At 69.7% G+C, this 26,226-nt stretch overlaps 1 protein-coding gene across 3 annotated transcripts; it reads right to left on the reverse strand.

The window, feature by feature from the left end:
* Positions 1–1,104: 1,104 nt before the first annotated feature.
* Positions 1,105–25,640, reverse strand: PRPF3 (pre-mRNA processing factor 3). 3 transcript variants are annotated; one of them, XM_029055123.2, is made up of 16 exons: positions 25,624–25,640; positions 20,815–21,034; positions 17,882–18,012; positions 15,295–15,441; positions 15,035–15,118; positions 12,512–12,732; positions 7,630–8,005; positions 6,512–6,678; positions 4,876–4,952; positions 4,015–4,158; positions 3,814–3,913; positions 3,524–3,637; positions 3,136–3,254; positions 2,940–3,023; positions 1,992–2,053; positions 1,105–1,300 (listed from the first exon to the last, which is right to left on the reverse strand). In XM_029055123.2, exons 2-16 carry the CDS (start codon positions 20,957–20,959, stop codon positions 1,154–1,156), a joined length of 2,118 nt encoding a protein of 705 aa, XP_028910956.1. In that variant the 5' UTR covers positions 20,960–21,034; positions 25,624–25,640; the 3' UTR covers positions 1,105–1,153. The 3 variants fall into 3 exon arrangements, with proteins under 3 accessions (XP_028910956.1, XP_028910955.1, XP_028910957.1); XM_029055122.2 differs by having other exon boundaries at positions 4,876–4,955; positions 25,624–25,639; XM_029055124.1 differs by lacking the exon at positions 25,624–25,640 and having other exon boundaries at positions 1,154–1,300; positions 4,876–4,955; positions 7,630–7,936; positions 20,815–20,959.
* Between the last annotated feature and the right edge of the window lie 586 nt (positions 25,641–26,226).

Genomic DNA, 26,226 nt, shown 5'->3' on the forward strand with positions numbered 1-26,226 from the left:
CCCCGTTTTCCAGAGGAGGGACCCGCGGCGCAGAGGAGGAAAGCGACTCGGTCAAGGTCGCACGGCAGACGAGGGCTTAGAACAGCGCCTGGCACGTCGGAAGCGCTTAACAAATACCACCGTTATCGCGACGCACTTGGGAGAGTCCAGTACGACAGAGTCGGAAGCGAGTTCCCCGCCCACGGTGAGCCGGCGGTCGAGAGGGGGAGAAGGGCGTAAACGGGGCATCTCGCGTCGCCCCGGCGTGCAGCCCAACGTTCGGGGCGTAGAGAGCTTTGGACAGATACCACGGTGATCGGCGCCCCCCCCCCCCCCCCAGAGAGCTCCTGGAGGGCGGGCCTGGGGCCGGAAGACGGTACCGATCCCTTCCGAGCCCTCGGGGAACGGTCTCCCCCGGCCCCGGGGGGCTCACGGTTGCTTAGCCGGGGGTGGGAGACGGGCATCGGGGGCCAAAAGGGAAATGAAGAACAGAGCACGGTCTCTGACGGACCTTTTTTTTGGTTGGGTTTTTTGGTTTTTTTTGGTTTTTCTTTATTCTGCAAAGAGAGGACGTGAGCTAAATCCCCATATCCTACTCGGCTTTACAAACTCGCCCACTGCGTTCTCGCCCCCCCGCCCCGCCTCCCCCCGCCCCGCCGCGGCGACCCCTCCTCGGGGCGAGATCCGGCTCACCCCACCGAGGGAGGGGACCCGGGGCGGCCGTCGGCCCCCGCCCGGGCTCGGAGACGGACCCCGGGCGAGGCGCCGCGGGTCGCGCCCGACCGTCAATCGCCCGGGGGGAGGGGGGCGGGGAGAGGAGGAGGGGGAAACCGATGTCGTAGAAAAAAAAAACACAACCCCAAAACGCCCCCCAAAAAACCCCGACGTACCCACCGGCGGACGGGAGGACGGGAGCCCGGCGCCCTCTGCCCTACCTCTCTCCGTCCGTGCGTGCGCGCGTGCGGGTGTGAGGGACGCTGCGCTGCGTTGAAAAATAATCCTTTAATCGTCTGCACGCGCGGGGGCGGGGGGGGGGGGGGAGCGGAGGGGCCGGGCCGGGGCGTCCCCTCTCTCGGTTCGGGGTGGCCGCTGGGCCCGGTTCTCGCGGTCTCGTCGACGCGCGGGCGCGCTCCCCCGCCGCCGAGGGGGCGGCGGGGCGGCCCGGCGGCGGCGGTCAGTCCGTGGACTCGAGCACGGACTCGCTGAGGGCCAGGTCCCAGTAGTGCTCGGCCCCGTGCTTCTTGAAGTGCTCCCGGGCCATGTTCTCCGTGGGGCACTGCTTGAACTTCATCTCGCCGAAGCTCCGCTCCTTGGCCGTGCCCTGGCGGGGCGAGCGACCCCCGTCAGCCCGGGCGCCGTGCCGAGCGGCCGGGGTCGAGCGGGGGGCGACCGCGCCGGAGGCGGGCCGTCCGTCGGCGGACGGACCGATCGAGAGGCGGAGGGACGGGGCGTTCCCGCGTCCCCCCCCCCGCTCCGGAAAGAATTCCCGCCTTCCCCGTTCACGGTGGCGGCTCCCGACCGCGTCCCCCGCGCGCGCGCGCGGCGCTCGGCCCGCGGCGGGCCCCCGGACGGGACTTTCCTCTCCCCCCGGGGCCGGCCACCGCGGCCTCCTCTCCGCGGGGCCTAACCTCACTCCCTTCCACCGCGGCCTCGGCCCTCGCCCGCTCCGTTCGGAGAAGCGGCGCGGCTCGGTGGCGAGAGCCCGGGCTTGGGGTCGGGGAGCTCCAATCCCGGCTCCGCCCCTTGTCAGCCGTGTGACTTCGGGGAGGCCCCTTGACTTCCCTGGGCCTCGGTTCCCTCATCTGCGCAACGGGGACCAGGACCGCGAGCCCCACGGGGGACGACCTCGTGACCCCGCGGCTGTCCCGGCGCTCGGAACGGTGCTCGGCAGATAGTGAGCGCTCCGTAAATGCCGTCATCGTCGTCACCGTCGTCATCCCGTCCTCCGCGGGGAGCCCGGGGGCCGGGAACGAGGCTCAGAGCCGAGGGGGCGGGAGGGGGGCGACACTCACCTCCCACACCAACGCGCATCTGTTGGTCTTCTTGACGGCCTCTTCGTCGGATTCGTCCTCGTCTGGAAGAGCCAAAGCCGGGCCCGGTCACCGGCGAGCCGCCGGACACCCCCGCCGACCTAACCCCGGCCCTCCTCCCTTCGCGGTCCCTCGCCGCCCACCGGACCCCTAAATCCGTTTTTTATCTGTACAGCGGTCGCCGAGCGTTTACGACGTGCCGGGCGAGCGTCGGGGATGGAGAGAAGCCAATCGGGTGGGACGCGGTCCCCGTCCCAGGTGGGGCTCCCGGTCTTGATCTCCCCGTTGACAGACGGGGTGGGCGGGGGACGCGGCTGCCGGCCCCCCTTGCGTCGCCCCCTCCCCCGAGCGCGCCGAGCGATGCTCCGCACACGGCGAGCGCTCGACGGGCCCCGGGGATCGACTGGGCGACGAGGCCGCCGAGGCCCGGAGAAGCGAAGCGACTCGCCCGAGGTCACCCAGCGGGGAAGCGGCGAAGCCGGGATGAGAACCCGGCTCCTCCCGAGGCCCGGGCCCGAGCTCCGCCCGCTAGACCGTCTGTTTACGGCGCGGCGGCCACGGCCCGGGCCCGGGAGTCGGAGGTCGCGGGTCCCGGCCCCGGCCCCGCCCCTCGTCGGCGGGGCGACTCCGAGCGAGCCGCTTCACTCCTCCGGGCCTCGGTTCCCTCATCCGTACGTGGGGGCGAAGGAGGGCGGGAGCCCCACGTGGGACGAGCCGATCACCCGGTGGCTCCCCCGGCGCTCGGAACGGCGCCCGGCACGCAGGAAGCGCTTCACCGACGCCATCGTCGTCGGCCGCTTCCGCCCGGCGAGGGAGGGCCGACGGTCCCGGAGAGGGGACCGTCGGGACGCGGGCGGCCCGCGAGCGGCTCCCGGGCCGGACCCCCGGCCGGCCGGCGCGTTTCCGGCCCCCTCCCCCCGCCCCGCTCACCGTCGCCCTTCGTGTTGGGCGTCTGCTCGTCCCACTTTATCCGGTGCAGCATGAGCCGCTTGAACTTCTTCTGGGCCTTGGGACCTGGCGGGGCACGGCAGGAGGCCGGTCGGCCGGTGGGGAGGGGAGGCGGGGGGGGCCCCGTCCGCCGCAAGGGGTCCCGGCCCCCCCGCCCGGCGCCCCGCTGGCCTCTCACCTCCCTCCACCACCACCACGTTGACGTCCTTGTGCAGCACCACCACCCCCGACAGGTACAGCTGGCCGGCGTTGGCCTCGATCTTGAACTTTTTGGCCGGGTTGCTCAGGTTCCGGACCCTGGCGACGGGGGCGTGGAGGAGCCAGGCGGTCACCGCCCCGGGGACGGGGCGGAGGGGAAGAGGAGGAAGGGGGAGGGAGAGGAGGAGGAGGGCCGGCCGGCCGGGAGCCGACGCCGGGAGCGGCCCGCGGCCCGTCGGCCGGACCGTGCCGGTCGGCCCCGACGTCCCGGGGGGGGGGGTCGGGGAGAACGGCGGCCCCGGGCCGACCCCGGGGGTCCCGTCCCGCCCGCCCGCGGCGGGAACGGGCGCCGCCCCGCCCGCGCTCACCTGTACACGGATACGTGCACCCCCTGGGAGACGTCTTCCTTCAGCTTCTTGATCTTCTTCACCTTCCTCTGCTCGGCGGTCAGCTTCCGGGCCGCGTTGGCCTCTTCGTGCGCCCTGGGCGGGGGAGGGCGGGACCCCGTGGGAGGCGGCGGGGGGCGGGGGGAGGACAGAAAACCGGGGGGAGGACGGACGGGGGAGGAAGGGCGGGGCGGGTCTCTCTCGCCCTCGCCGCGCCCGCCGGCGGCCCCCCGAGCCCCGGCCGCCCCCGCCCCGCCGCCCCGGCTCCTCACTTCTGCCTCTTGGCCATCTGCGCCCGGACGTGGGCCTCCACCTTGGTGGGGTCCTGCACCGCTTCCGTCCCCAGGACCCTCATCAGGTTGGAGATCCTCACTGCGCGGCGGGGACGGGGAGGGGAGACGTGAACCCCCGGACCGACGGCGGACTCCGGGCCCCCCGCCCCGCCGCCCGGCCCGGCCCGGCCCGGCCCTCACCTTTGGGCTCCGGCGGAGGCATGAGGCCCAGCCTGACCTTCTCCTGCAGCTCCTTCTGCGCCTCCCTCCGCGTCTGTCGCCGCAGCTTCTTCTGCTCTCTCTTGGTGAGGTAGACGCCGAGGGTCACCGGGGTGTCGCTGTCCACTGCGGGGCCGAGGGCCGGAGAGGGTCGGGGGCGGGACGGCGCGCGCCCGGGGCCGCCTCCCCCGTCGGGGCGGGACCCCCGGGGGCCGGGGCCGCGGCCTTCCCTCCCGACTGTCGGCTCCCCACGGGGGAAGCGGCGCGGGCCGGCCGCCGGGTTCTCGGCCCGGCTCCGCCGCCCGTCCGCCGGGCGGCCTCGGGCGGGTCGCTTCACTTCTCCGGGTGCCGCCCTCTCCCGGGGGCTCGGCCCGGTGCTCTGCCCGTGGCCGGCGCTCGACGGACGCCACCGACTGACGATGAGCGTGGTACTTCTTAAGCGCCCGAGGGCTTCCTACGTGCCGAGCCCCGTCCCGAGCGCCGGGGTGGACACGGGGCCGTCGGGTTGTCCCACGCGGGGCTCACGCTTTTAATCCCCATCTTCCGGACGAGGGAACCGAGGCCCGGCCAGGTGACTGGCCCAAGGCCACGCAGCAGACAAGTGGCGGGACCGGGATCAGAGACCCCCCCCAAGCCCCGACCGGACGGGGACCGCGTCCGCCGATCCGGTCGGACCGTGCCCTCCCGGGGACCGGGCGGGGTGCTCCGCGCACGGTCGGCGCTCGACCGGCGTCGCCGATGGACCGGCCGGGAGGGAGGGTCCCGGGGCCCCGGCCGCCCCCATCTCCGGCGTGACAGCCGCCCGCGACCCCCGGCTACGGCTCGCCCTCCCCGGGTCGGTACCTGGCGGGTTGAGCTGGGCGGGGTGTTCGACGAGATTGGTGATTCCGAAATACTCCTCCTTCTTGGGGGCCTCGTTGCTGCTGGGGGGGGGGGGGGGGAGAGAGGCGGGGCTGGGCTCGTGGGGGGTGGTACCATACTGTCCTCGCCCCGGCGTTCAGCACGGCGCTCTGCCCACGGTAAGCGCTCAATAAATCCGAACGACTCGCTGACCGGTCGCTCTCGAGGGGTTGCGGGGAGGGAGGAGGGAGGAGGGAGGAGGAAGAGAAGCGGCGAGACCCAGAGGGCCTGAGCGTCAGAAGGACCTGGGTTCTCAGCCCGGCTCCTGTCCGCTGCGTGACCTCGGGCGAGTCACTTCGCTTCTCTCGGCCTCGGTGATCTCATCTGTATAACGGGGATGAAGACCGGGTGCCCTCTGTGGGGCGTGGACTGCGTTCAACCCGATTACCCCGTACCTACTCTAGCGTTTCGATCGCTGCCCGGCACGTGGCAGGAGCTTAACGGAGGGCATGAAAAGAGAAAGGGGGGGGGGGCCGGGGGGCCAAGGGAGATGGCAGGAGGGAGGGGAAGTGAGGGAGGAGGAGGAGAGAAGGAGGGGGGAGGGATGGAGGAGGAAGGGGAGAGTCATTCATTCACTCGTATTCACTGAGCACTTACTGTCTGCGGAGCACTGTACTGAGCGCTTGGGAGAGGCCGGTATGAAAATAAACACACATTCTCTGCCCACAATGAGCTGACAGTCTAGAGGGGTGGAGGCAGACTTTAACAGAGTGCGGATCTGGAGGGGAGATGGAGGAGGAGGGAGGGAGGAGGGAGGAGAATGTGGAAGAGAGGATGAGGAGAGAGGGAGGGAGGACGGAGGAGAGTGTGGGAGAGAGGATGAAGAGAGGGAGGATGGAGGGAGGGAGAGGAGGAAGGGAAGACAGAGAAGAGACTGGGGGAGAGAGGCGAGGGAGAGAGGACAGAGGAAAGAAGGAAGACGGAGGAGGGAGGGGTGGAGGGGGGAGGAGGAACCAGGGAGGGGGGAGGATGGAGGAGAGAGGATAAAGAGAGAGGAGGAAACTGAGGGAGAGAGGAAGAGGAGGAGCGAGGGAGGATGGAGGAGGATGTGGAAGAGAGGATGAGGAGAGAGGGAGAAAGGAAGGATGGAGGATGGAAGAGAGGATGAGGAGAGAGGGAGAGAGCATGGAGGATGAGAGGGGGGACGGAGGGAGGGAGAGGAGGAGGAAGGGAGGATGGAGGAGAGACTGAGGGAGAGAGAGGAGAGAGGAAAGAAGGAAGATGGACGAGAGAGGGAGGAGGGACGGATGGAGGACGGAGGAGAAGCGAGGGAGGGGGGAGGACGGAGGAGAGACTGACGGAGGGAGGATGGAGGAGAGCGTGAAAGAGAAGATGAGGAGAGAGGGAGGGAGAGGAGGCGCGAGGGAGGACGGAGGAGAGACTGAGGGAGGGAGGCGAGGGAGGGGAGGAGGGAGGAGAGGAGGGAGATGGAGGAGAAAGGGAGGAGGGAGGGACGGAGGAGAAGCGAGGGGAGGAGGGAGGGGAGCGGAAGGGAAGGAATAAAGGAAGGTTGGGGGGGAGGGTGCCGTCTCCACCCCCGCCGCCGGGCGTCCATCGGGCGGCGGCCGCGGGCACTCACAGGTCGAAGCCGTTGGGGATGATGTACGAGTCCCACCACTCGATCTCGGGGATGTCGCCTTCCTTCAGCTCCTTCTTGGGGGCGATGAGGGCCAGTTTGGTGGACGTGTGGATGCCCGTCTTGCGGGCCGCCTGCGAGATCTCCGCCTGCAGCTTCTCCAGCTGGGCCTGCGGGCCGGGGACGGGGGGGGGCCGGGGACGGGACGGGAGGCGGGGTGAGGGCCGGTCATCCCGCCGAGGCTCACGGTCCCGGCGGCCCGGTCCCCCCCCCCGCCCCCCCTCCCGGCCAGGTCCGCGTCCACGCCGGCTTCTCCTCCCCGCGATTTATCCTATCACACGGCTCCTCTGCCCCGCCGCGAGCTCCGAGGGACGGGAACCACGTCCGCCTCCTCCTCCGGGCACCCCCGAGCCTCCGGAACGGCGCCCGGCACACGGCGGGTGCCCCGACCCAACCGACTGAGGAGTCGGGGATGACCCGACCCCCGCCCCGGGCCCCCGCTCCCTTCCGGTCTCCCCCAGGGCCCGTTCCCGACGCCTAGCGGGCAGGGCGCGGGCCCGGGACCCGGAGGCCCCGGGTTCCGATCCCGGCCCCGCCCCCGCCCCGTCCGCCGGGAGGCCTCGGACGAGCCGCTTGGCTCCCCTGGGCCTCGGTCCCCCCGTTCGTGAATCGGAGACGGCGCCCGTGAACCCCAGGTGGGGCGGCGCTCGGCACGAGGCCGGCGCTCCCTAAAAACCATCGGACGGACGGCCGCGGTCCCGCGGCCGACCCGGTCCGCTCGTACCTACCCCGGCGCTTACCACAGTGCCCGGCACCTAGTAAGCCCTTCGATACCGTCTGGAAACAAACGCACGAAAAAGAAAGCAAGGAGAGCGAGCCGGTCGACGCCCTCCTCTAAAGCCACCGCTTCCTCCGGGCGGGCCGCTCCCCCGGCCGCTTCTCGCCCCGGCGGGGCTCGTCCGTCCGTGGGGAGCCGGGTCGGCCGGGGAGGGAGGGGGCGTCCTCCTGCGCCGGTCGCGGAGCGTGGGGACGGGGGAGCCGGCCGGGGGGGGGGGCGGCCCCCGCCCCGGCGGGCCCGTCTCTCTCCATCCCCGCGGGCGGGCGGGCGGGCGGGCGGGCACCTTGGTCCGTAGCCGCTGGGCGATCTTCTCGAACTTGCCCTTGTCGTGAAACTTGAAGGTGCGCTTCTGGCGCTGGGAAGGGGCGCTGGAGACCCTGGGGTCGAAGAAGGTGTTGGCCTCCAGGTCCTCGGAGGGCTTCTCCTTCAGCTGCTGCTTGAACTGCTCGCGCTTCACGGCCCGGATGTTGGCCTTGAGCGTGGGCATGCGGTGGGTCAGCTCCACCTCCTTGCCCGAGGCGTCCACCGTGCGGCCCTGCTCGTCCAGGATGAGCGGTGTCGGTTTGGTCTGGTCCTTCAGCTCCACCTTCCTGTGGGATGGGACACCTTTGCGGAGGCTGACGGGGGGGTGGGAGGGGAGGATTTGGCACCAACCAGACCTGTCCCGGGCATCAGGAAGCAAAGGGGGGGGCGTCTGGCACCGGACCCACCGGCTCTCACCTCCGCCGCCCCCCGCCCCGGCCCGCCCCCCGCCCCCCGCCCCGGGCCCCGGTCCAGGCGCGCCCTGGGCCGGGGCCCCCCCCGTCCCGCTCTCCCCCTCCCGCCCCCCGGTTCCCTCCCCCCCCCCCCCCCGCGTCCCCCGGCCCCGACGGCTTCGCGTCGCTCTCCCCCGCTCGGCTGCCAGCTCCACGTGGCCGGGGATCGTCCCCCGAGGCGCTCGGCCGATACGGCCCGGCCCGCCCGGAGGCGTCCGGCGCTCGACGGATACGACCGACCGACCGACCGCCCGGGGCGGGGGGCGAGCGGGCGGCTTCCCCGGGGGCGCCCCCCCCGGACCCCGCTCGGCTCACTGGGGCACCCGGGGCTTCTACTTTCGCTCTGATCTGCCCAACGGCTAGGGTGGGTCGGCTCGCCGGGGTGAGGGGTCCCCGCCGGTTCGGCGGGGCTCGGTAGGCCCCCCTCTCGCCTAGGTGGGTGCCTGTTTGTAATTCTGTCCGTTTCCGGTAACGATGGGCGCACGCCTCTAATTCTATTTATTTATACCGCGGCTCTCGAGGCCCCTCCTCCGCTTCCGTCTCGCGGTCCGTCTCCCCCCTTCCGGACCGCGAGCCCCTCGTCGGGCAGGGATCGTCTCTCTCTCTGCGGCCGAACTGTACTCCCCAAGCGCTCAGTACGGTGCCCCGCACCCAGGAAGCGCTCGACGAACACGACCGAAATGAATGCTGCTGCCTGTTGACTTGTCCTGCCGCCGTCCCCCTTCCCCCTTCCCGACGTCGTGAGCGGAGGTCGTCTCCGCCCGTCGCCCGATCGTGCGGCGCGGCTCACGGGAGAGAGCCCGGGCCGGGGAGGTCGTGGGTTCGAAAACCCGCCCCTTGCCGGCCGCGTGACTCTGGGCGGGTCGCCTCGCTTCCCTGGGCCTCAGTTCCCTCGACTCTAAAACGGGGACGAGGACCGTGAGCCCCACGAGGGCCAACCCCCATCACCCTGTATCCTCCCCAGCGCTCAGAACGGCGCTTTGCGCATAGTGAGCGCTTGCCAACTGCAATCGGTACTGTCGTTACTTTCCAAGCGCTCAGCGCAGTGTCCTGCCCACGGCGAGCGCCCGATAAACACCGTCGAATGAACGGACGCCGCTGCCCGTTGACCTCTTCTGCCGTCGGCCTCCCCGCTTCTAGACTGCGAGCCCGCTGGGAGCCGGGACTGTCTCTCTCTCTGCGGCCGAACGGCACTTTCCAAGCGCTCGCTACGGTCCGGTGGGCGCTCCGCAAATGGGGCTGGATGAACGGACGGACACCGGGACCCGGTGAGCGCTCCGGCTCCTCGCGGGCGGGGAAGGTGCCCGTTTATAACCACGACGATGATAATCGTGGTATTTACTAAGCGCTTACTAGGTGCCAAGCACCGTTCCGGTGGCTCTACGGGCCTCTCCCGGGCGCTCGGGTCCAGTGCTCTGCACGCGCTGAGCGCCCCGTAGAGAAGCAGCGTGGCTCGGTGGGAAGGGCACGGGCTTGGGAGTCGGCGGTCATGAGTTCGAATCCCCGCTCGGCCACCCGTCGGCCGTGCGCCTGCGGGCGAGTCCAAGCACCAAGCCGACCTCACACACTTCAAATTCATCCTTTCCTGCCTTAACTCTGCCCTCTCCTCCGCCAGGCAAAGCTTCTTCTCCTCCCTCATCGACACCCACGCCCGTCACCCCCGCCGACTGTTCCGGACCTTTAACTCTCTCCTCGGGCCCCCCGTTCCTCCCCCTCCCCCATCTCTCACCCCTAATGATCCGGCCACCTATTTCCTCACGAAAATCAACACGATCGGGTCTGAGCTCCCCAGAGTCACCCCTCCGCCTCTCCCCTCCCCCCCACCGACCCCCTCCCCTACTTTCCCATCCTTCCCTGCGGTATCCTCAGAGGAGATCTCCTCCCTCCTCGCGAGTGCCACCCCCTCCGCCCGCGCCTCGGACCCCATTCCCTCTCACCTTCTTAAAACCGTCGCCCCTGCCCTCCTCCCTTCCTTAACGTCTATTTTTAACCACTCGATCTCCAAGGGCTCCTTCCCCTCTGCCTTCAAACACGCCCACGTCTCCCCCATCCTAAAAAAACCCGCTCTCGACCCCACTTCCCCCTCCAGTTATCGTCCTATCTCCCTACTACCCTTCCTCTCCAAAATCTTAGAACGAGTCGTCTACGATCGATGCCTAGAATTCCTTAACTCCCATTCTCTCCTAGACCCCCTCCGATCTGGCTTCCGTCCCCTCCGCTCTACCGAGACCGCTCTCTCTGAGGTCACCCGTGACCTCCTTCTTGCCAGATCCGATGGCTCCTACTCCATTCTGATCCTCCTCGACCTCTCTGCTGCCTTTGACACCGTCGACCGTCCCCTCCTCCTCCGTACCTTATCTCACCTCGGCTTCACGGACTCTGTCCTCTCCCGGTTCTCCTCTCACCTCTCTGGCCGATCATTCTCGGTCTCCTACGCCGGAGCCTCCTCCCCCTCCCATCCTTTAACTGTCGGAGTTCCTCGAGGGTCAGTTCTCGGCCCTCTTCTGTTCTCCATTTACACTCGCTCCCTCGGTGAACTCATCCGCTCTCACGGCTTCGACTACCATCTCTACGCAGACGACACGCAGATCTACATCTCCGCCCCTGTCCTCTCCCCCTCCCTTCGGGCTCGCATCTCCTCCCGCCTCCGGGACGTCTCCGCCTGGATGTCGGCCCGCCACCTAAAACTCGACGTGAGCGAGACTGAGCTCCTCATCTTCCCTCCCAAGCCCGGTCCGCTCCCAGACTTCTCCGTCACCGTGGATGGCACGACCGTCCTTCCCGTCCCGCAGGCCCGCGATCTCGGTGTCATCCTTGACTCGTCCCTCTCGTTCACCCCACGCGTCCTATCCGTTACCGAGACCCGCCGGTCTCACCTCTACGATATCGCCGAGATCCGCCCTTTCCTCTCCACCCAGACGGCTACCTTACTGTTACGGGCTCTCGTTATATCCCGGCTAGACTACCGTGTCGGCCTTCTCTCCGACCTCCCTTCCTCCTCTCTCGCCCCGCTCCGGTCTATTCTTCACTCCGCCGCCCGGCTCATCTTCCCGCAGAAACGATCTGGGCGTGTCACTCCCCTTCTTAAACAACTCCAGTGGTCGCCCGTCGACCTCCGCTCCAAACAGAAACTCCTCACTCTAGGCTTCGAGGCTCTCCGTCACCTCGCCCCTTCCTACCTCTCCTCCCTTCTCTCTTTCTACCGCCCGCCCCGCACGCTCCGCTCCTCCGCCGCCCGCCTCCTCGCCGTCCCTCGGTCTCGCCCGTCCCGCCGTCGACCCCCGGGTCGCGTCCTCCCGCGGTCCCGGAACGCCCTCCCTCCTCACCTCCGCCAAACTGATTCTCTTTCCCTCTTCGAAACCTTACTTAAAAATCACCTCCTCCGAGAGGCCTTCCCAGACTGAGCTCCTCTTCCCCCTCTACTCCCTCTGCCATCCCCCCTTTACCTCTCCGCAGCTAAAGCCTCATTTTCCCCTTTTCCCTCTGCTCCTCCACCTCTCCCTTCCCATCCCCACGGCACCGTACTCGTCCGCTCGACTGCATATATTTTCGTTACCCTATTTATTCTGTTAATGAATTGTACATCGCCTCGATTCTATTTAGTCGCCATCGGTTTTTACGAGATGTTCTTCCCCTCGACGCTGTTTAGTGCCATCGTTCTCGTCTGTCCGTCTCCCCCGATCAGACCGTAAGCCCGTCAGACGGCAGGGACCGTCTCTATCTGTTGCCGACCTGTTCATCCCGAGCGCTTAGTACAGTGCTCTGCACATAGTAAGCGCTCAATAAATACCATTGAATTGAATTGAATTGAGTCGCTTCGCTTCTCTGGGCCTCAGCGACCTCATCTGTCAAATGGGGATTACGACCGTGAGCCCCGCGGGGGACGACCCGATTCCCCTGCGTCTACCCCCGGCGCTCAGAACAGTGCTCGGCACGTGGTAGGCGCTTAACGAACACCAACGTGACCGTTACCGTCATCATTAAAAGCCCCCGAGGGATCGACGGGCCCACGACCGCCGACTCGTTCGCCGCCCGATGGACCCGGTGCTCGACGGGCGGCTCTCCGGGACGCCGGCGAGGCGTGAAAGCACGGGCAGAGCGGAGTCCGGGGAAAGCGGACCCGGCTTACGGAGAGACTCCGCGGCGGCACGGGGCCCCCCTACGCTACACTGGGGGACTCCGTCCCCTCCCAGGCGCCCAGTACAGTCCCGGGGACCGGGTGGGCGCCCTCCGAGAGCCACCGATGGATCGCTGGCCCCCCGAGCCAGCCGGAGCTTGTTTTAAACAGCTCAGCGAGGAGGAGCCACACGCGGCCGTCCCCCCCCCCCGGCCCCCCGCCGCGCTCCCTCCGGTCCCCCGGCCCGGCGTCCCCCTCCCGGGGGAGGGGATACGGGGCGGCCCGGTACTCACGGGGGGGCGATGCCCATGGCGTGGAGGTTGGCCAGCCCCACCATGTTGGCGTTGCCCAGGAGGCCGGGCTTCAGGGCCAGCTGGGCCTGGATGCGGGCCTGCAGCTCGGCGGCCTTGCGGGCCTTCTCGATGGCGTCGTTCATGAAGGTGGCCGCCTGCGACGGCTGGATCGTGTTGCCGATGGGGAGCCGCTCCGGCTGGGACGAGGACGGGGTCTTGGGCTGCGATCCCGAGCGGGGGGAGGAAGGGCCCGGTGAGGACGGGGCCGGGAACGGCCCCCGCCCCGACGCTCGGCCCCCGCGGCGCGGGCGTCCCCGCTCCTTCCGACGCCCCCGGCTCCGATCCCTCCGTCCCCCTTACGCTCCGCGACCGTCCGCCTCCCCCTCCCCTGGACCTGGACCTGGAATAACGACCACACCGCCATCCGTTAAGAGCTTACTGTGTGCCAGGCGCTGTTCTGAGCGCCGGCAGCCTGTCGTGGGCAGGGAAGGAGCCCACGGACCGGACCCTCCCTAGCCCCCGAGCTCTAGAGCGTCGGCTCGTTGGGGGGGGGCGACGGAGGCGTCTATTTTTCCGCTGTCCTCTCCCAAGCGCTCGGCTCAGCGCTCTGCACGCGGGAAGCGCTCCGCGGATACGACCGACCGTCCGCTCTGACGACCGTTACGCCGTGAAGGCCGGCGATGATAAGTAATAACGATAACGTTGGTATCCGTTAAGCGCTTACTATGCGCAGAGCGCCGTTCCGAGCGCCGGGGGAGATCCGGGGCCATCGGGTCGCCCCACGTGAGGCTCACGGTTCATCCCCATTTTCCAGATGAGGTCACCGAGGCCCAGAGAAGCGAAGCGACTCGCCCACGGTCACCCGGCTGACAGGCGGCGGAGCCGGGAGTCGAACTCATGACCTCCGACTCCCAAGCCCGGGCTCCTTCCACTGAGCCACGCTGCAGAGCGCGGGCCTGGGGGTCGGACGGTCCCGGGTTCTAATCCCGGCCCCGCCGCTCGCCCGCCGTGCGACTCCGGGCCGGTCGATCCGCTCCTCCGCGCCTCGGTTCCCTCTTCCGGAAAACGGGGACGGCGACCGGGAGCCCCGGGCGGGGCGGGGGACCGTGTCCGACCCGATCCGCGCGCATCCACCCCGGCGCCTGGCACGTAGTAAGCGCTCGGCAGGGACCCTGATTACGACTACAGGCGTCCTCTCGGCGCTTAGCACGGGGCTCTCGGCAGAGGAAGCGCCTAACGGATACCGTCACGACCGCTTCTTCTGCCGCCAACGGGCCCGGACGTTCTCCCCGTCGCCCCGGCCACCCCCGTCCCGAAACCCCACCTCCCCGGGGGGAAGCCTTCCCCGATTCACTCCCTCCGGCCCGGCGGCCGCCCCGAGCCGGCCTCGACCCCGGGACTTCGGCGACCCCGCGGCTCCTCCACCTCCGCGACACCGCGGAGGGCCGGGACCTCTCGCAGGCCCGCGATCTCGGTGTCGTCCTCGACTCGTCCCTCTCCTTCGCCCCGCGCGTCCTACCCGTCACCGAGACCCGCCGGTCTCACCTCTACGATATCGCCGAGATCCGCCCTCTCCTCTCCACCCGGACGGCTACCTCACCGCTCCGGGCTCTCGTCATATCCCGGCTAGACTACCGTGTCGGCCTCCTCTCCGACCTCCCTTCCTCCTCTCTCGCCCCGCTCCGGTCTATCCTTCGCTCCGCCGCCCGGCTCGTCTTCCCGCAGAGACGACCCGGGCCTGTCACTCCCCTTCTTAAACGACTCCGGTGGTCGCCCGTCGACCTCCGCTCCAAACAGAAACTCCTCGCTCTAGGCTTCGAGGCTCTCCGTCACCTCGCCCCCTCCTGCCTCTCCTCCCTTCTCTCTCTCCGCCGCCCGCCTCCTCGCCGTCCCCCGGTCTCGCCCGTCCCGCCGTCGACCCCCGGGCCGCGTCCTCCCGCGGTCCCGGGCCGCCCTCCCTCCTCGCCTCCGCCGGACCGACTCTCTTCCCCTCTTCGAAACCCTACTTAAGACTCACCTCCTCCGAGAGGCCTTCCCGGACCGAGCTCCCCTTCTCCCTCTACTCCCTCTGCCGCCCCCCCCTTACCTCTCCGCAGCTAAACCCTCTTTTCCCCCTTTTCCCTCTGCTCCTCCCCCTCTCCCTTCCCATCCCCACGGCGCCGTACGCGTCCGCTCGACTGCATATGTTTTCGTTACCCTATTTATTCTGTTAATGGATTGTACGGCGCCTCGATTCTATTTACTTGCCACCGTTTTTACGAGACGTCCTTCCCCTCGACTCTATCTACCGCCATCGTTCTCGTCCGTCCGTCTCCCCCGATCGGACCGCGAGCCCGTCGGACGGCAGGGACCGTATCCGTTGCCGACTCGTTCGTCCCAAGCGCTTGGTACAGTGCTCTGCACATAGTAAGCGCTCGATAAGTACTACTGAATGAATGAATGAACCGTGTCCGCCGACCCCGTCGCGCCACGTTCCCCCGAGCGCCCCGGACGGCGCGCCGCGCGGCCGGGGGCCCGCCGTACCTGGGGGGCCGGGGGGCTGATGAAGCTCAGCTGCTTCTTCCGCTCCTCGATCTGCCGGGTGGCGGCCTCCATCATCTGTTTGATCTGCGGGGGGGAGGGCGAGATTCGGCGGTGAGGGCCCGCGGGGATCGGCGGGGGCCGGGGGTCCCCCGCTTCTCCCGGGGTCCCCGGGTGGCCCCGGGCCGGCGTCTCCGGGTCGGGACTCGGCGGGCGGGGCGACCGGGCCGCGTCCCCGCCTCCCCCGCCGGGCCCCCGCTCACCTGGAGTTTCGTCAGCATGCCGGGGCTCTCCGAGGGCGGGCCGGGGATGACCTCGGGCTCCTCCTCCACCTCCTCGAAGCGCGGGATGCGCCGCTTCTTCACCCCCGACGACTCCTTGGAGATCTCCGAGTCGTCACCGAACACCTCCTAGGGGAACCGGGGCCGGGCCGGACTTCAGGTCCCCGGCCGGGCGGGGGCGGCCCGGGGGCCGGGCGGGGGAGGGCGCCGTCGACTTTAAAGCCCTCGATCCCCTTGCCCCCTCCTCCGTCACCTCGCTGCTCTCCCACCCAGCCCGCGCATTTCACTCCTCTAACGCCAACCCGCTCCGGGGCCTCCATCTCGCCGCCTACCCCTCGCCCACGTCCCGCCTCTGGCCCGGGACACCCTCCCCCTCTGATCCGACATCGATTACTGCCCCCCGCCTTCAAAGCCCGTCTCCTCCGGGAGGCCTTCCCCGACTAAACCCCCCTCTCCCCGTCTGCGCCTCCCTGGCTCGTTCCTTTTACTCGCTAACCGCCCCCCCCCCCCCCCCGGCCCCACAGCGCCGGGGTCCGCCTCCGTGATTTGTCCCTATTAATGTCCGTCTCCGCCTCTGGACGCGGGGGGGGGGGCTCGATGAGGGCGGGGAATCACCGTGCTGTCCTCTCCCGGCTGCGTTCTGCACGGCGGCGAGCGCTCGATGGATACGACCGAACGAACGACCCACCGGGACAGGCGCGGCGGGGTGACCGTGGGGGCCGACCCGACGGACCGGGGGTCGCCGGGGGGAGCGGCCGTGGGAGGCCCCGGGGGGAGACAGGGCGGGACTGGGAGCCCGGGGAAGAGGGGGCCGGGGCCGTGACGTCCACCGTGCCTCCGAGGGCCCCATCCGGGCCGCGCCGTCCCCGCGGGGGCCGCCCGAGAGACGCCCTTCCCGCGGGGCCCGCCGGCCGGCCGGCCTCAGACCCGGAACTCCGGCACCGGGTAAGAACGGCGGTGGTAACCGTTGAGCGCCCGCTACGTGCCGACCGCCGTTCTAAGCGCCGGGGTAGACGCGAGCTCATCGGCTTGTCCCGCCTGGGGCCCGCGGTCTCCAGCCCCGTTCCCCAGGCCAGGAAACCGAGGCCCAGAGAAGGGAAGCGACTCGCCGACAAGCGGCGGGGCCGGGGTCAGGACCCACGACCTCCGACTCCCGAGCCCGGGCTCTTGGCCACGCCGCTTCGCGATCGTATCCGCTGAGCGCCCGCTCCACGCGGGGCACCGTGCCTCGGCGAACACAACGGAGACAGGCGCCATCTCCCCCCAACAAGCCCAGGGAGGCCACGGTGGCCCATCGCGGCTAGGGAGCCCGGTCCGCCGTCCGGCGGGAAGGCAGTCGGGGGGGGGGCCCGTCTCCGGGACGGCCGCCGACCCCACCGGCCCGAGGCCGGGAGGGGGAAGCGGGGACGGAGCCGCGGCCCGCCCGACTCTATTCCGTCTACGGGAGGCGGCGGGGTCCGGCGGCTGGAACCCGGGCCTCGGGAGTCGGTGGGGGCCTGGGTCCTGATCCCCGCTCCTCCGCGAGGCCACGGACGGGTCGCTTCACCTCCCCGGCCCTCGGTTCCCCCGTCCGCGAAACGGGATGAAGACCGGGAGCCCCACGCGGGCCGGGGCCCGGGTCCAACCCCGCCTGCCTCTGTCCGCCCCGCCGCTCAGTACGGTGCCCGGCACCTACCGAGTGCCAACGGATACCGTTATCATCACTCGGTCGGGTCGGACACGGTCCCCGTTCCGCCAAGCCCTCCTAACTGCCCTCGTACGGGTCAGCGCGGAGAAGTGACTCGTCCGAGGTCACACGGCGGGCACCTCCCGACTCCCGGGCCCGTATCCCATCCTCTAGACGCCGCCGCTTCTAACGGAGACAGAGGCACGACGGATGAGGACGTAAGCGCCGGGGGGCCGGGCGAGGGGGAGAGGAATAGAGGGAGCAGGTCGGGGCGACGCAGACGGGAGCGGGCCGGGTCCCCGCTGCCCCGGGGGTGGTTAGGGGGAGGGTGGGCGGAGGTACCGCCTTCCGGGGGAAGGGGCGGCCCGCCCCCGCCGGGCTCTCGCTCCCCTTTCCCTTCCACGTCCTCCCCGCCTCCGATCTTAACGTCCTTCTCCCCTCCTCGTCGTGCCGTCCTCTCCCGAGCGCTCGGTCCAGCGCTCGGCACACGGCAGGCGCTCGACGGATCCCACCTGACGGGAGGGACGCGTTCGCCTCCGCGGGAGCCTGGATCTGGGGCTCCCCGCCCGGCTTCCTCCCGGACCGGGAGCCCGCCGGCGGGCGGGGATCGTCTCCCTCTGTGGCCCAACTGTACCCTCCCACCGCCGGGTACGGTGCTCCGCGCACGGGAAGCGCTCGATAAACAGCACCGAACGAACGGGTGGGAAGCCCGGCCCGCCCGCGGAGCGCGCAAGGAGACGCCCTTCCGCGCTGTCCGGGGGCGGGCTGCCGGGGCCCCTCGGCCCCCGGGTTCGGGACTCCGCGCCCTCGGGCCCCTCGGGATGTCCCGGTCGCCCGACGGCGGGGGACGTGACGGGGCCCGAGACCCCCGTTTCACGCCCCGGGGGCCCGGCCGGGACCCACCTTCAGCTCTCGCTTCCGACTGCGGTCGCTGCTGGATTTGGAATGGCGGGAGCTCCGGCCCTCCTCCACCGCCTCGAACAGCTTGTCCACGAACCGCACGGTCGAATCGTCCAGGAACGGCTTCAGGTGGTCTGGCGGGGGGGCCGGGAGAGACGGGGACGCAGAGAGACGTGGGCGGGCGGACCGTCCGGGGCCCGGCCGAGCGGACGCGACGGGGGAAAGGCTCCGCGCGGCCCTCGCCCGCCACGGGGAAGGCCGCCCCGGGAACGGAAGACCCCCTCCGCGACGGGACCCCGGGTCGGGGGCTCCGTGGTCCGGCCGGCCCCGGGCCGCCGCCTCCCCCGGGCGGGCCCGACGGCCGGGTCCCCTCGGCCCTCCCCGGAGGCGAGGCGGGATACACGACCGACCGTCTCCCCGACCCACCTTCTACCTCGCAACGGAGACGTGGCGCCTCTCGTCCGCTTCGATGGCACCCGTTAAGCGCCCGTCGGGTGCCAGTCACCGCACCGAGCCCCGGGGTGACCCCGGCCCCTCGGATCGGACGCCGTCCCCATCCCACGGGGGGCTCGCGCTCTTCATCCCCATTCTCCGGGGAGGGGGCCGAGGCCCAGGGAGGTCAGGCGGGCGCATTTACTGAGCGGCCTAACGTGTACCGAGCGCTCGGGAGAGCCGTCGACAGTCCCATTCCCTGCCCGCGACAAGCCGACGGGTCTGGAGAGGTGAAGTGACTTCCCCGAAGTCACGCGGGAGACCAGCGGCGGAGGACCCACGTGCTTCCGACCGCCGGGCCCGCGCTCTATCATTTCGATCAATAATGATGACGACGACGACGGCATTTGGTAAGCGCTCACCACGCGCCCGGGGGGGGGGGGGGGGGGCCGGGGGACGGGGGACGACACGCGAGGCGATCGGGTTGTCCCAGGTGGGGCTCACGGTCTTCAATCCCACTTTACGGAGGAGGGAACTGAGGCCCAGAGAAGTTAAGTGACCTGCCCGAAGTCACCCAGCTGACACGCGGGGGAGCCGGGATTCGAACCCGGGACCTCCGACGCCCAAGCCGGGGCTCCTTCCCCTGAGCCGCGCTGCTTCTGTCCGTCTCCCCCTCTCGACGGTGAGCCCGCCGCGGGCGGGGAACGCGGCCGCTCTGTCGGATCGACGTTCTCTCCCAGGCGCTCCGCGCGACGTCCCGCGCAGGGCCAGCGCTCGGTGGGTGCGGCCGGCCGGCCGCGTAGACGGAAGAGGAGCCGGGCACGCAGTCGGCGCTCGCCGCGCGCGGGGCACTGTTCCGCCGTCTGCCTCCCCCTTTTGGACTGCGAGCCCGCGGGTGGGCAGGGACGGTCCCTCCCTGTCGCCGAATCGCCCGGTGCTCCACACACGGTAAGCGCTCCATAAATACCACCGAACGGAGGAATACTAAGCGCCTGGGAGCGCGCGCGCGCGCGCGCTACGGACCCCAAGAGAGCTGGTGGGCACGGTCCTCGGCCGCGGTGAGACGAGCTCCCCGTGGGCGGGGAATGCGTCTGTTTATCGGGGTACTGTCCTCCCCCGGGTGCTCCGCACGCAGCGAGCGCTCGATAAATACGACCGGACGAACCGAGGCGGGGCCCCGGGCGCAGGTGTCGGCCGAGCGGGCCGGGAGCGTCATCTAAGGTCCCGGGGGGACGGGGGACGGGGGGGGGCGGCAATCCCCGGAGGCTTGTTATTTGGAGAGGACGGGCCCCGGGGCCCCGCACGCCGGGAGACGCGCAAAATCCGTCTCGTCGAGCCATCGGTCGTCAAGCCCCCCGTGGCCGGACGGGCGCCGAAACCCCGCCCCCCGACTCAATCATGATAACGATAATGATCGCGATGGTATTTTCCAAGCGCTGGCTAGGTGCCGACCACCGTTCCGAGCGCTGGGACGGATCCGAGGTCACCCGGGCGTCCCCCACGGGGCTCGCGGGCTGCGTCCCCGTTTTCCGGATGAGGCGACTGAGGCCCCGAGTCGCCCAGCGGGCAAGGGGCGGAGTCGGGATCAGAACCCACGACCTCCGGCTCTCGCCACCGAGCCACGCCTCGTGGGAGGACCCGGGTTCTAATCCCGGCTCCGCCGCTCGGCTCCCGTGCGACCCCGGGCCGGTCGCTTCGCGCGCCCCGGGCCTCGGCCGCTTCATCTGCAAAGCGGGGATTAAGGCCGACCCCGTTACCTTATATCTACCCCGGCGCGGGGCACGGTGTCCGGCCCATAGTAAGCGCTTCCGAATGGTATCGTCCTCGTCCTCCGTGCCTCAGTTCCCTCGGCGCGACCATCCCCTATCTACCCTGCCGCTTAGTACAGCGGTCGGCACGTAGTGGGAACTTGGGAAACGCCACTGTCTTTATTATTATTCGTGCCTCGGTTCCCTCCTCTCTACAGACGGAGGCCCAGCGCTCCACGCGGGAAAGACCTGATGGGTTCGCCTCCGCCCGGCCGCTCCGTGGAGCGTCCGGCACGTGGTTAAGCCCTTAAGTACCGTTAAAAAAAAAGAAAGGGGGGGGGGGGGCGTCTCCCGGGGCCGGCGCTCCGCTTGCGGGAGTACGGCTCCGCTGGTCCCCGTCGGACGGACCCTCGGGCCGGCCGGGGACGGACAGGCCGGCCACGCTCCTCGCGATTAACCTCCCCCCGCCCCGGCGTTCAGAACGGCGCTCGGCACACGCTAAGCGCTTGACAACACGGGAGCGGCTCTCGGGGGGCAGGAGCTTCGCGTGCAAAGGGAGCCGGGGAGGCGAGAGAGCGGAGAGGGCGCCGGGCGCTGCACGGACCGAGTACGCCCGCGCGAGCCGGCCTCTCCGGGGGTCCGAGACGAAGCGCGACGGGCGGGACCCCTCCCCGGGGGGGGGACGTCGCCCTCGGGGTCGGGGGGGGGTCCTCCCCGGGAGACGGGGGACGCCGGGCCGGGGGGGAGGGGACCTACCCGCCGCCTTCTTCTTGTCCATGCCTTTGCCCACGCAGTTCAACGCCGCCGTGACCACGGTGGGCTCCGAGAAGCCCAGCACTCGCTTGACCGTCTTCTCGATCCACGGCTTCAGCTCGTCCAGCTCCCGCTTGGACAACGCCATCTTCGCGGGGTGGCGGGAAGGGGGAGGAAGAGGAGGGGCGGGAAGGCCGCGGGGCCCCGGCGGCGGACCGGGCGGCTGGGGGGACGACGAGGAGTGAGAGTTTAGGCGAGGGGGTGGGGGATTAGAACCCGAGACCCCCCCCCCGCCCCCGCCCCTCCGTCACCGGCCTCCCCCGGACCCGCGTCCCCCGCCCGACACGGCGCACGCCTCCCGAGAGGCAGCGTGGCCCGGTGGAGAGAGCACGGGGCCGGGAGACCCGGGTTCTAATCCCGGCTCCGCCCCGGGCCTCTCGGGTGACCTCGGGTAGGTCACTTGCCCTCCCCGAGCCCGTCTTCCCCACCCGCTCCCCCTCGTCCTAGCCTGGGACCGCCCCCCCCCCCCCCGCGGGACGAGGAACCGCGGCGCGGCGGCGGGTGGGACGTGCCGAGGGGAGCCCGGTTGGCGCCACCCCCGCGACCCCCAGCCTCCCCGGCTCCGGGGAACCGGCCCCTCGACCGACGGATTCCTCCGTTCCCCGGGGAGGAGTTCGGCCGGGAGCCTCGGACCGCGGTCCGTCCCGGCATCCCCGTCCCACTGTGTTTATCGAGCGCCCGCTGTGCGCAGAGCACTGTACTCGGCGCTCGGGAGAGCGCGATCCGTCAAGGAACGGGCACGTTCCCTACCCCACGGCGGGTTCACGCTCGGACCAACTAAGAGATTCAGTGATGATAATGACGACGGTATCGGTTAGGCGCTTCCTCTGCGCCAGGCGCCGTTCTAAGCGCTGAGGGAGATCCCAAGGTCAGCGGGTTGGCCCGCGTCGGGCTCTCGGTCTTACTCCCCGTTTTCCAGATGAGGTCACCGAGGCCCAGAGACGTGAAGTTGACTCGCCCGAAGTCATCCAGCTGACGGGCGGCGGCGCCGGGATTAGAACTCACGACCTCTGCCTCCCAAGCCCGGGCTCTTGCCACTGAGCCGCGCCGCTTCTAACGAATCACGGAGACGTTCCTACTGAAGAACTCACTAACCGCTTAACAAGCACCACCGTCATCACTATTATTATTATTATTATCATTAATCCCGGCTCCACCACGTCTGCCGCGTGACCTTGGGCGGGTCACTTCGCCTCTCTGGGTCTCGGTTCCCTCATCTGGAAAACGGGGATTGGGAACGTGAGCCCCCCCCCCCCGTGGGACGGGGACTGTGTCCGACCCGATGGGGCGCTTGGGCCGGCGCCCGGCGCGGGGTAAGGACTTCATAAATGCCACTATTAATTCTCATCATCGTCACGATCGCCTGCCCGGTCGTTCCCCCGGCCCCATCCCCACCCCCGGCCCTGCCCGTCTGCAGTCCCGACTTCCGGCCCTCAGCGGGGGTCCCCGCGGGTCCCGCGCCCGGCTCCGGGTGCCCGCTCGGGATCCGTCCTCCGGGAAGGGCCGGGAAGGACCGGAAGGGCCGGTCTCCTTCGCGCCGTCCTAAGACCTCGCTTCCCTGCAAGAGACGGGCCGGTGAAAACCCTCCCCGAGGCCGGGGGCGGCCGACCGGCTCGTGGCCCGGCGGCCGATCGTGTCCGTCGAGCGCTTACGACGACGACGGCGGCGGCGGCGGCGGCACTCGTGAGGCGCTTACTGTGCGCGAAGCGCCGTGGGGGGCACCAGGCGGTCAGGTGGTCCCACGTGGGGCTCACCGTCTTCGGCCCCGTTCCGCGGACGAGGTCACCGAGGCGCGGAGAAGTGACTCGCCCGAGGCCGCACAGCCGACGGGCGGCGGGGCCGGGATTAGAACCCAGGACCTCCGACTCCCAAGCTCGGGCTCTTCCCACTGAGCCGCGGCTGCTTCCCTACTATTACAGCGTCGGTGTTTTAAGCGCTTACTAGGTGCCGAGCACCGCTCTGAGCGCCGGGGGAGATACGGGGTCGTCAGGTCGTCCCGCGTGAGGCTCCCGGTCTTCATCCCCATTTGCCAGATGAGGTGACCGAGGCCCAGAGAAGTCAAGTGACTTGCCCACGGTCACCCAGCTGCCAAGTGGCAGAGCTGGGACTACTATGTGCAGAGCACTGCGCTACGCCGCTCAGGAGAGTACACCGTCGTAACGGTCCCGAGCGCTTAGGGCGGTGTCCTGCACCCAGTCGGCGCTCAATAAATACCAGAGAAGCAGCATGGCGGGCCTGGGTTCTAATCCCAGCTGCGCGACCCGGGGCAAGTCGCTTCACTTCTCCGGGCCTCGGTTGCCTCGTCTATAAAACGGGGGAAGGAGGCCGCGGGCGGGGACGGGGTCCGCCCCGACGAGCTTCCATCTGCCCCAGCGCTTAGAACGTAGTAAGCGCTTAACCAACAGCAGCGCGATTATTAGAGATACCGCGACATGACGGCGTCCTCTCCCCCGCGGAGGCTCAATAAATACCTCCGATCGACTGCCGGGGGGGGGGGGGGGGGGGGGGTCCGGGGTCCGGTGCCTGAGGCCCCCCCCCGGACCTCAAACCGGCCTGGGCCTAGCGAGACCCGGGTTCGGATCCCCGCTCGGCCTCTCGCCTGCTCGTTAAGCGCCCACTGCGTACGCCACACGCCGTGCGAAGCGCCGGGGGGGTACGGACACCGCGCCCCGTCCCCCGCTCTCCCGAGGCACGGCATCTCGCTCCTCCGGGCCTCGGTTTCCTCAGCTGCGAAACGGGGACGGAGACGGTGAGGCCGGGAGGGGGACCGCGTCCGGCCCGCTTTGCCTCTCTCCACCCCGACGCTCAGCACGGTGCCTGGCGCATAGTAAGCGCTTATCAAATACCGCAGTTATTACTACAGTCTAAGCGGGAGGGAGAATGGGTATTGATTGGCGTGTGGGCGAGACGCTTCACTTCTCCGTGCCTCAGTTTCCTCATCTGTAAAATAATAACGTTGGTATCCGTTAAGCGCTCACTAGGCGCAGAGCACCGTTCTAAGCGCCGGGGGAGACGCGGGGTCATCGGGTCGTCCCACGGGAGGCTCACGGTTAATCCCCATTTTCCAGATGAGGGAACTGAGGCCCGGAGAAGCCAAGTGACTTGCCCACAGTCACCCGGCTGCCGCGAGGGTGAGAGGCGGCGTGGCTCAGCGGGAAGAGCGCGGGTTTGGGAGTCAGAGGTCGTGGGTTCTAATCCCGGCTCCACCACCCGTCTGCCGCGTGACCCCGGGCAAGTCGCTTCGCTTCCCTGTGCCTCGGTTCCCCCATCTGCAAAAATGGGGATTAAAAACTGGGAGCCCCACGTGGGACGACCTGATCACCTCGTATCCCCCAGCGCTTAGAACAGCGCTTTGCACATTGTAAGCGCTTAAATACCACCATCGATTTTGGGGGGGGGGGGGGGGTCCAAACAGTAGCGGGAAGGAAAGGAGGAGGTTTGCGGGGGGATCTCTGACCTCTGGGAGTGTCGACCCCGGGCCGGGAGTGGGCGGGGACCGTGTCTCTCTGTTGCCGATTTGTCCATCCCAGCGCTCAGTCCAGCGCTCTGCACGTAAGTGAGCGCTCACTAAAGAGAAGCAGCGTGGCCCGGTGGAAAGAGGCCGGGCTGGGGAGTCGGAGGTCGTGGGTTCGAATCCCCGCTCTGCCACCTGTCAGCCGGGTGACTGTGGGCGAGTCACTTCTCTGGGCCTCGGTTCCCGCATCTGTCAAATGGGGACGAAGACGGGGAGCCCCACGTGGGACCGCCCGATGACCCTGGATCTCCCCCAGCGCTTAGAACGGTGCTCCGCACATACTAAGCGCTTAACAGATACCGGCATTACTATCATTACAGAGAAGCGGCACGGCTCGGTGGAAAGAGGCCGGGGTTGGGAGCCGGAGATCGTGGGTTCGAATCCCAGCTCTACCTCTTGTCAGCCGGGTGACTGTGGACGAGTCACCTCCTCGGGCCTCGGTTCCCTCATCTGTCAAATGGGGACGAAGACGGGGAGCCCCACGTGGGACCGCCCGCTGACCCCGGATCTCCCCCACCCGGCGCTCAGAACGGTGCTCGGCACCCAGCGAGCGCTTAACAGACACCAGCATTGTTGTTATTATGAAAGAGAAGCAGCGTGGCTCGGTGGCAAGAGGCCGGGCAGGGGAGTCCGAGGCCGTGGGTTCGAATCCCCGCTCTGCCACTTGGTCACTTCTCTGGGCCTCGGTTCCCTCATCTGGCAAATGGGGATGACGACCGGGAGCCCCACGTGGGACCCCCCTGACGACCCCGGATCCCCCCCACCCGGCGCTTAGAACGGCGCTCTGCACCGGGTAGGCGCTTAGCAGATACCAACATGATTGATTATTACTCTCTGGGCCTCGGCTCCCTCGTCTGTACAATGGGGACGCAGACCGGGAGCGCTTAGAACGGCGCTCTGCACCTACCAGGCGCTTACCACACATCACCATTATCATCATCATCATCGGCAAAGGCTATCGACTAGGAGGGGCCCGGCGAGCGGGGCCACCTCTGTGGCAGCCGCCAAAGCGGGGCCGGACGGGGGACACGGGGGACGGGGGGGACGGGGGAGGGGCAGCGGGGCGGGGCCCCGGGTGCCCCACGAGGAAAGCGAGGCCCGGAGGAGGCCGCCGAGCAGGCGAGCGGCGGGGCCGGGACGTCAAGGCCGCGCTGCGACCCCCGCCCCTCCCCCCCCCCCCCCTCCCGCTCCCCCCCCCCCCGCGCGCGCGCGGCCCCCCCCCCCCCCCCGCCACTCACCGCCCCAACTTCGACCGCCGAGACGGCGCCCGAACGTTACACCGGAACCGGAAGCCCCGCGCGCGCGCGCCCCCCCGGCACGTGACAGGGGACCGCCCGCCGCGCGCATGCGCCGGCCCCCCCCCCCGGCGTGCCGTCACGCCCGACGCCGCCGCGCGCATGCGCCGGCCCCCCCCCCCGGCGTGCCGTCACGCCCGACGCCGCCGCGCGCATGCGCCGTCCCCCCCCCCCGGCGTGCCGTCACGCCCGACGCCGCCGCGCGCATGCGCCGGCCCCCCGGCGTGCCGTCACGCCCGACGCCGCCGCGCGCATGCGCCGGCCCCCCTCCCCCCGGCGTGCCGTCACGCCCGACGCCCTCCCTCCCACGAGGGGACCGGAAGTGCGGAGGCCGGGGGGGCGGGACTTCCGCCCTCTTGCCCACGAGGCCCGGCCGCGTGAGGGGCGTCATCATCAGCGTGAGGGCGTTGGTTGAGCGCTTACTACGTGCCGGACGCTGTTTTAAGCGCTCGCGTAAACACGGGGTAATAATCATGATGATGAGGGCGCTTGTTGAGCGCCGACGATGTGCTCAGCACTTGGATAAGCACAAGTTAATAATCACGA

The sequence above is a fragment of the Ornithorhynchus anatinus genome, chromosome X5 (genome assembly GCF_004115215.2).
Source record: "Ornithorhynchus anatinus isolate Pmale09 chromosome X5, mOrnAna1.pri.v4, whole genome shotgun sequence".
In the NCBI taxonomy this organism is placed as follows: Eukaryota; Metazoa; Chordata; class Mammalia; order Monotremata; family Ornithorhynchidae; genus Ornithorhynchus; species Ornithorhynchus anatinus.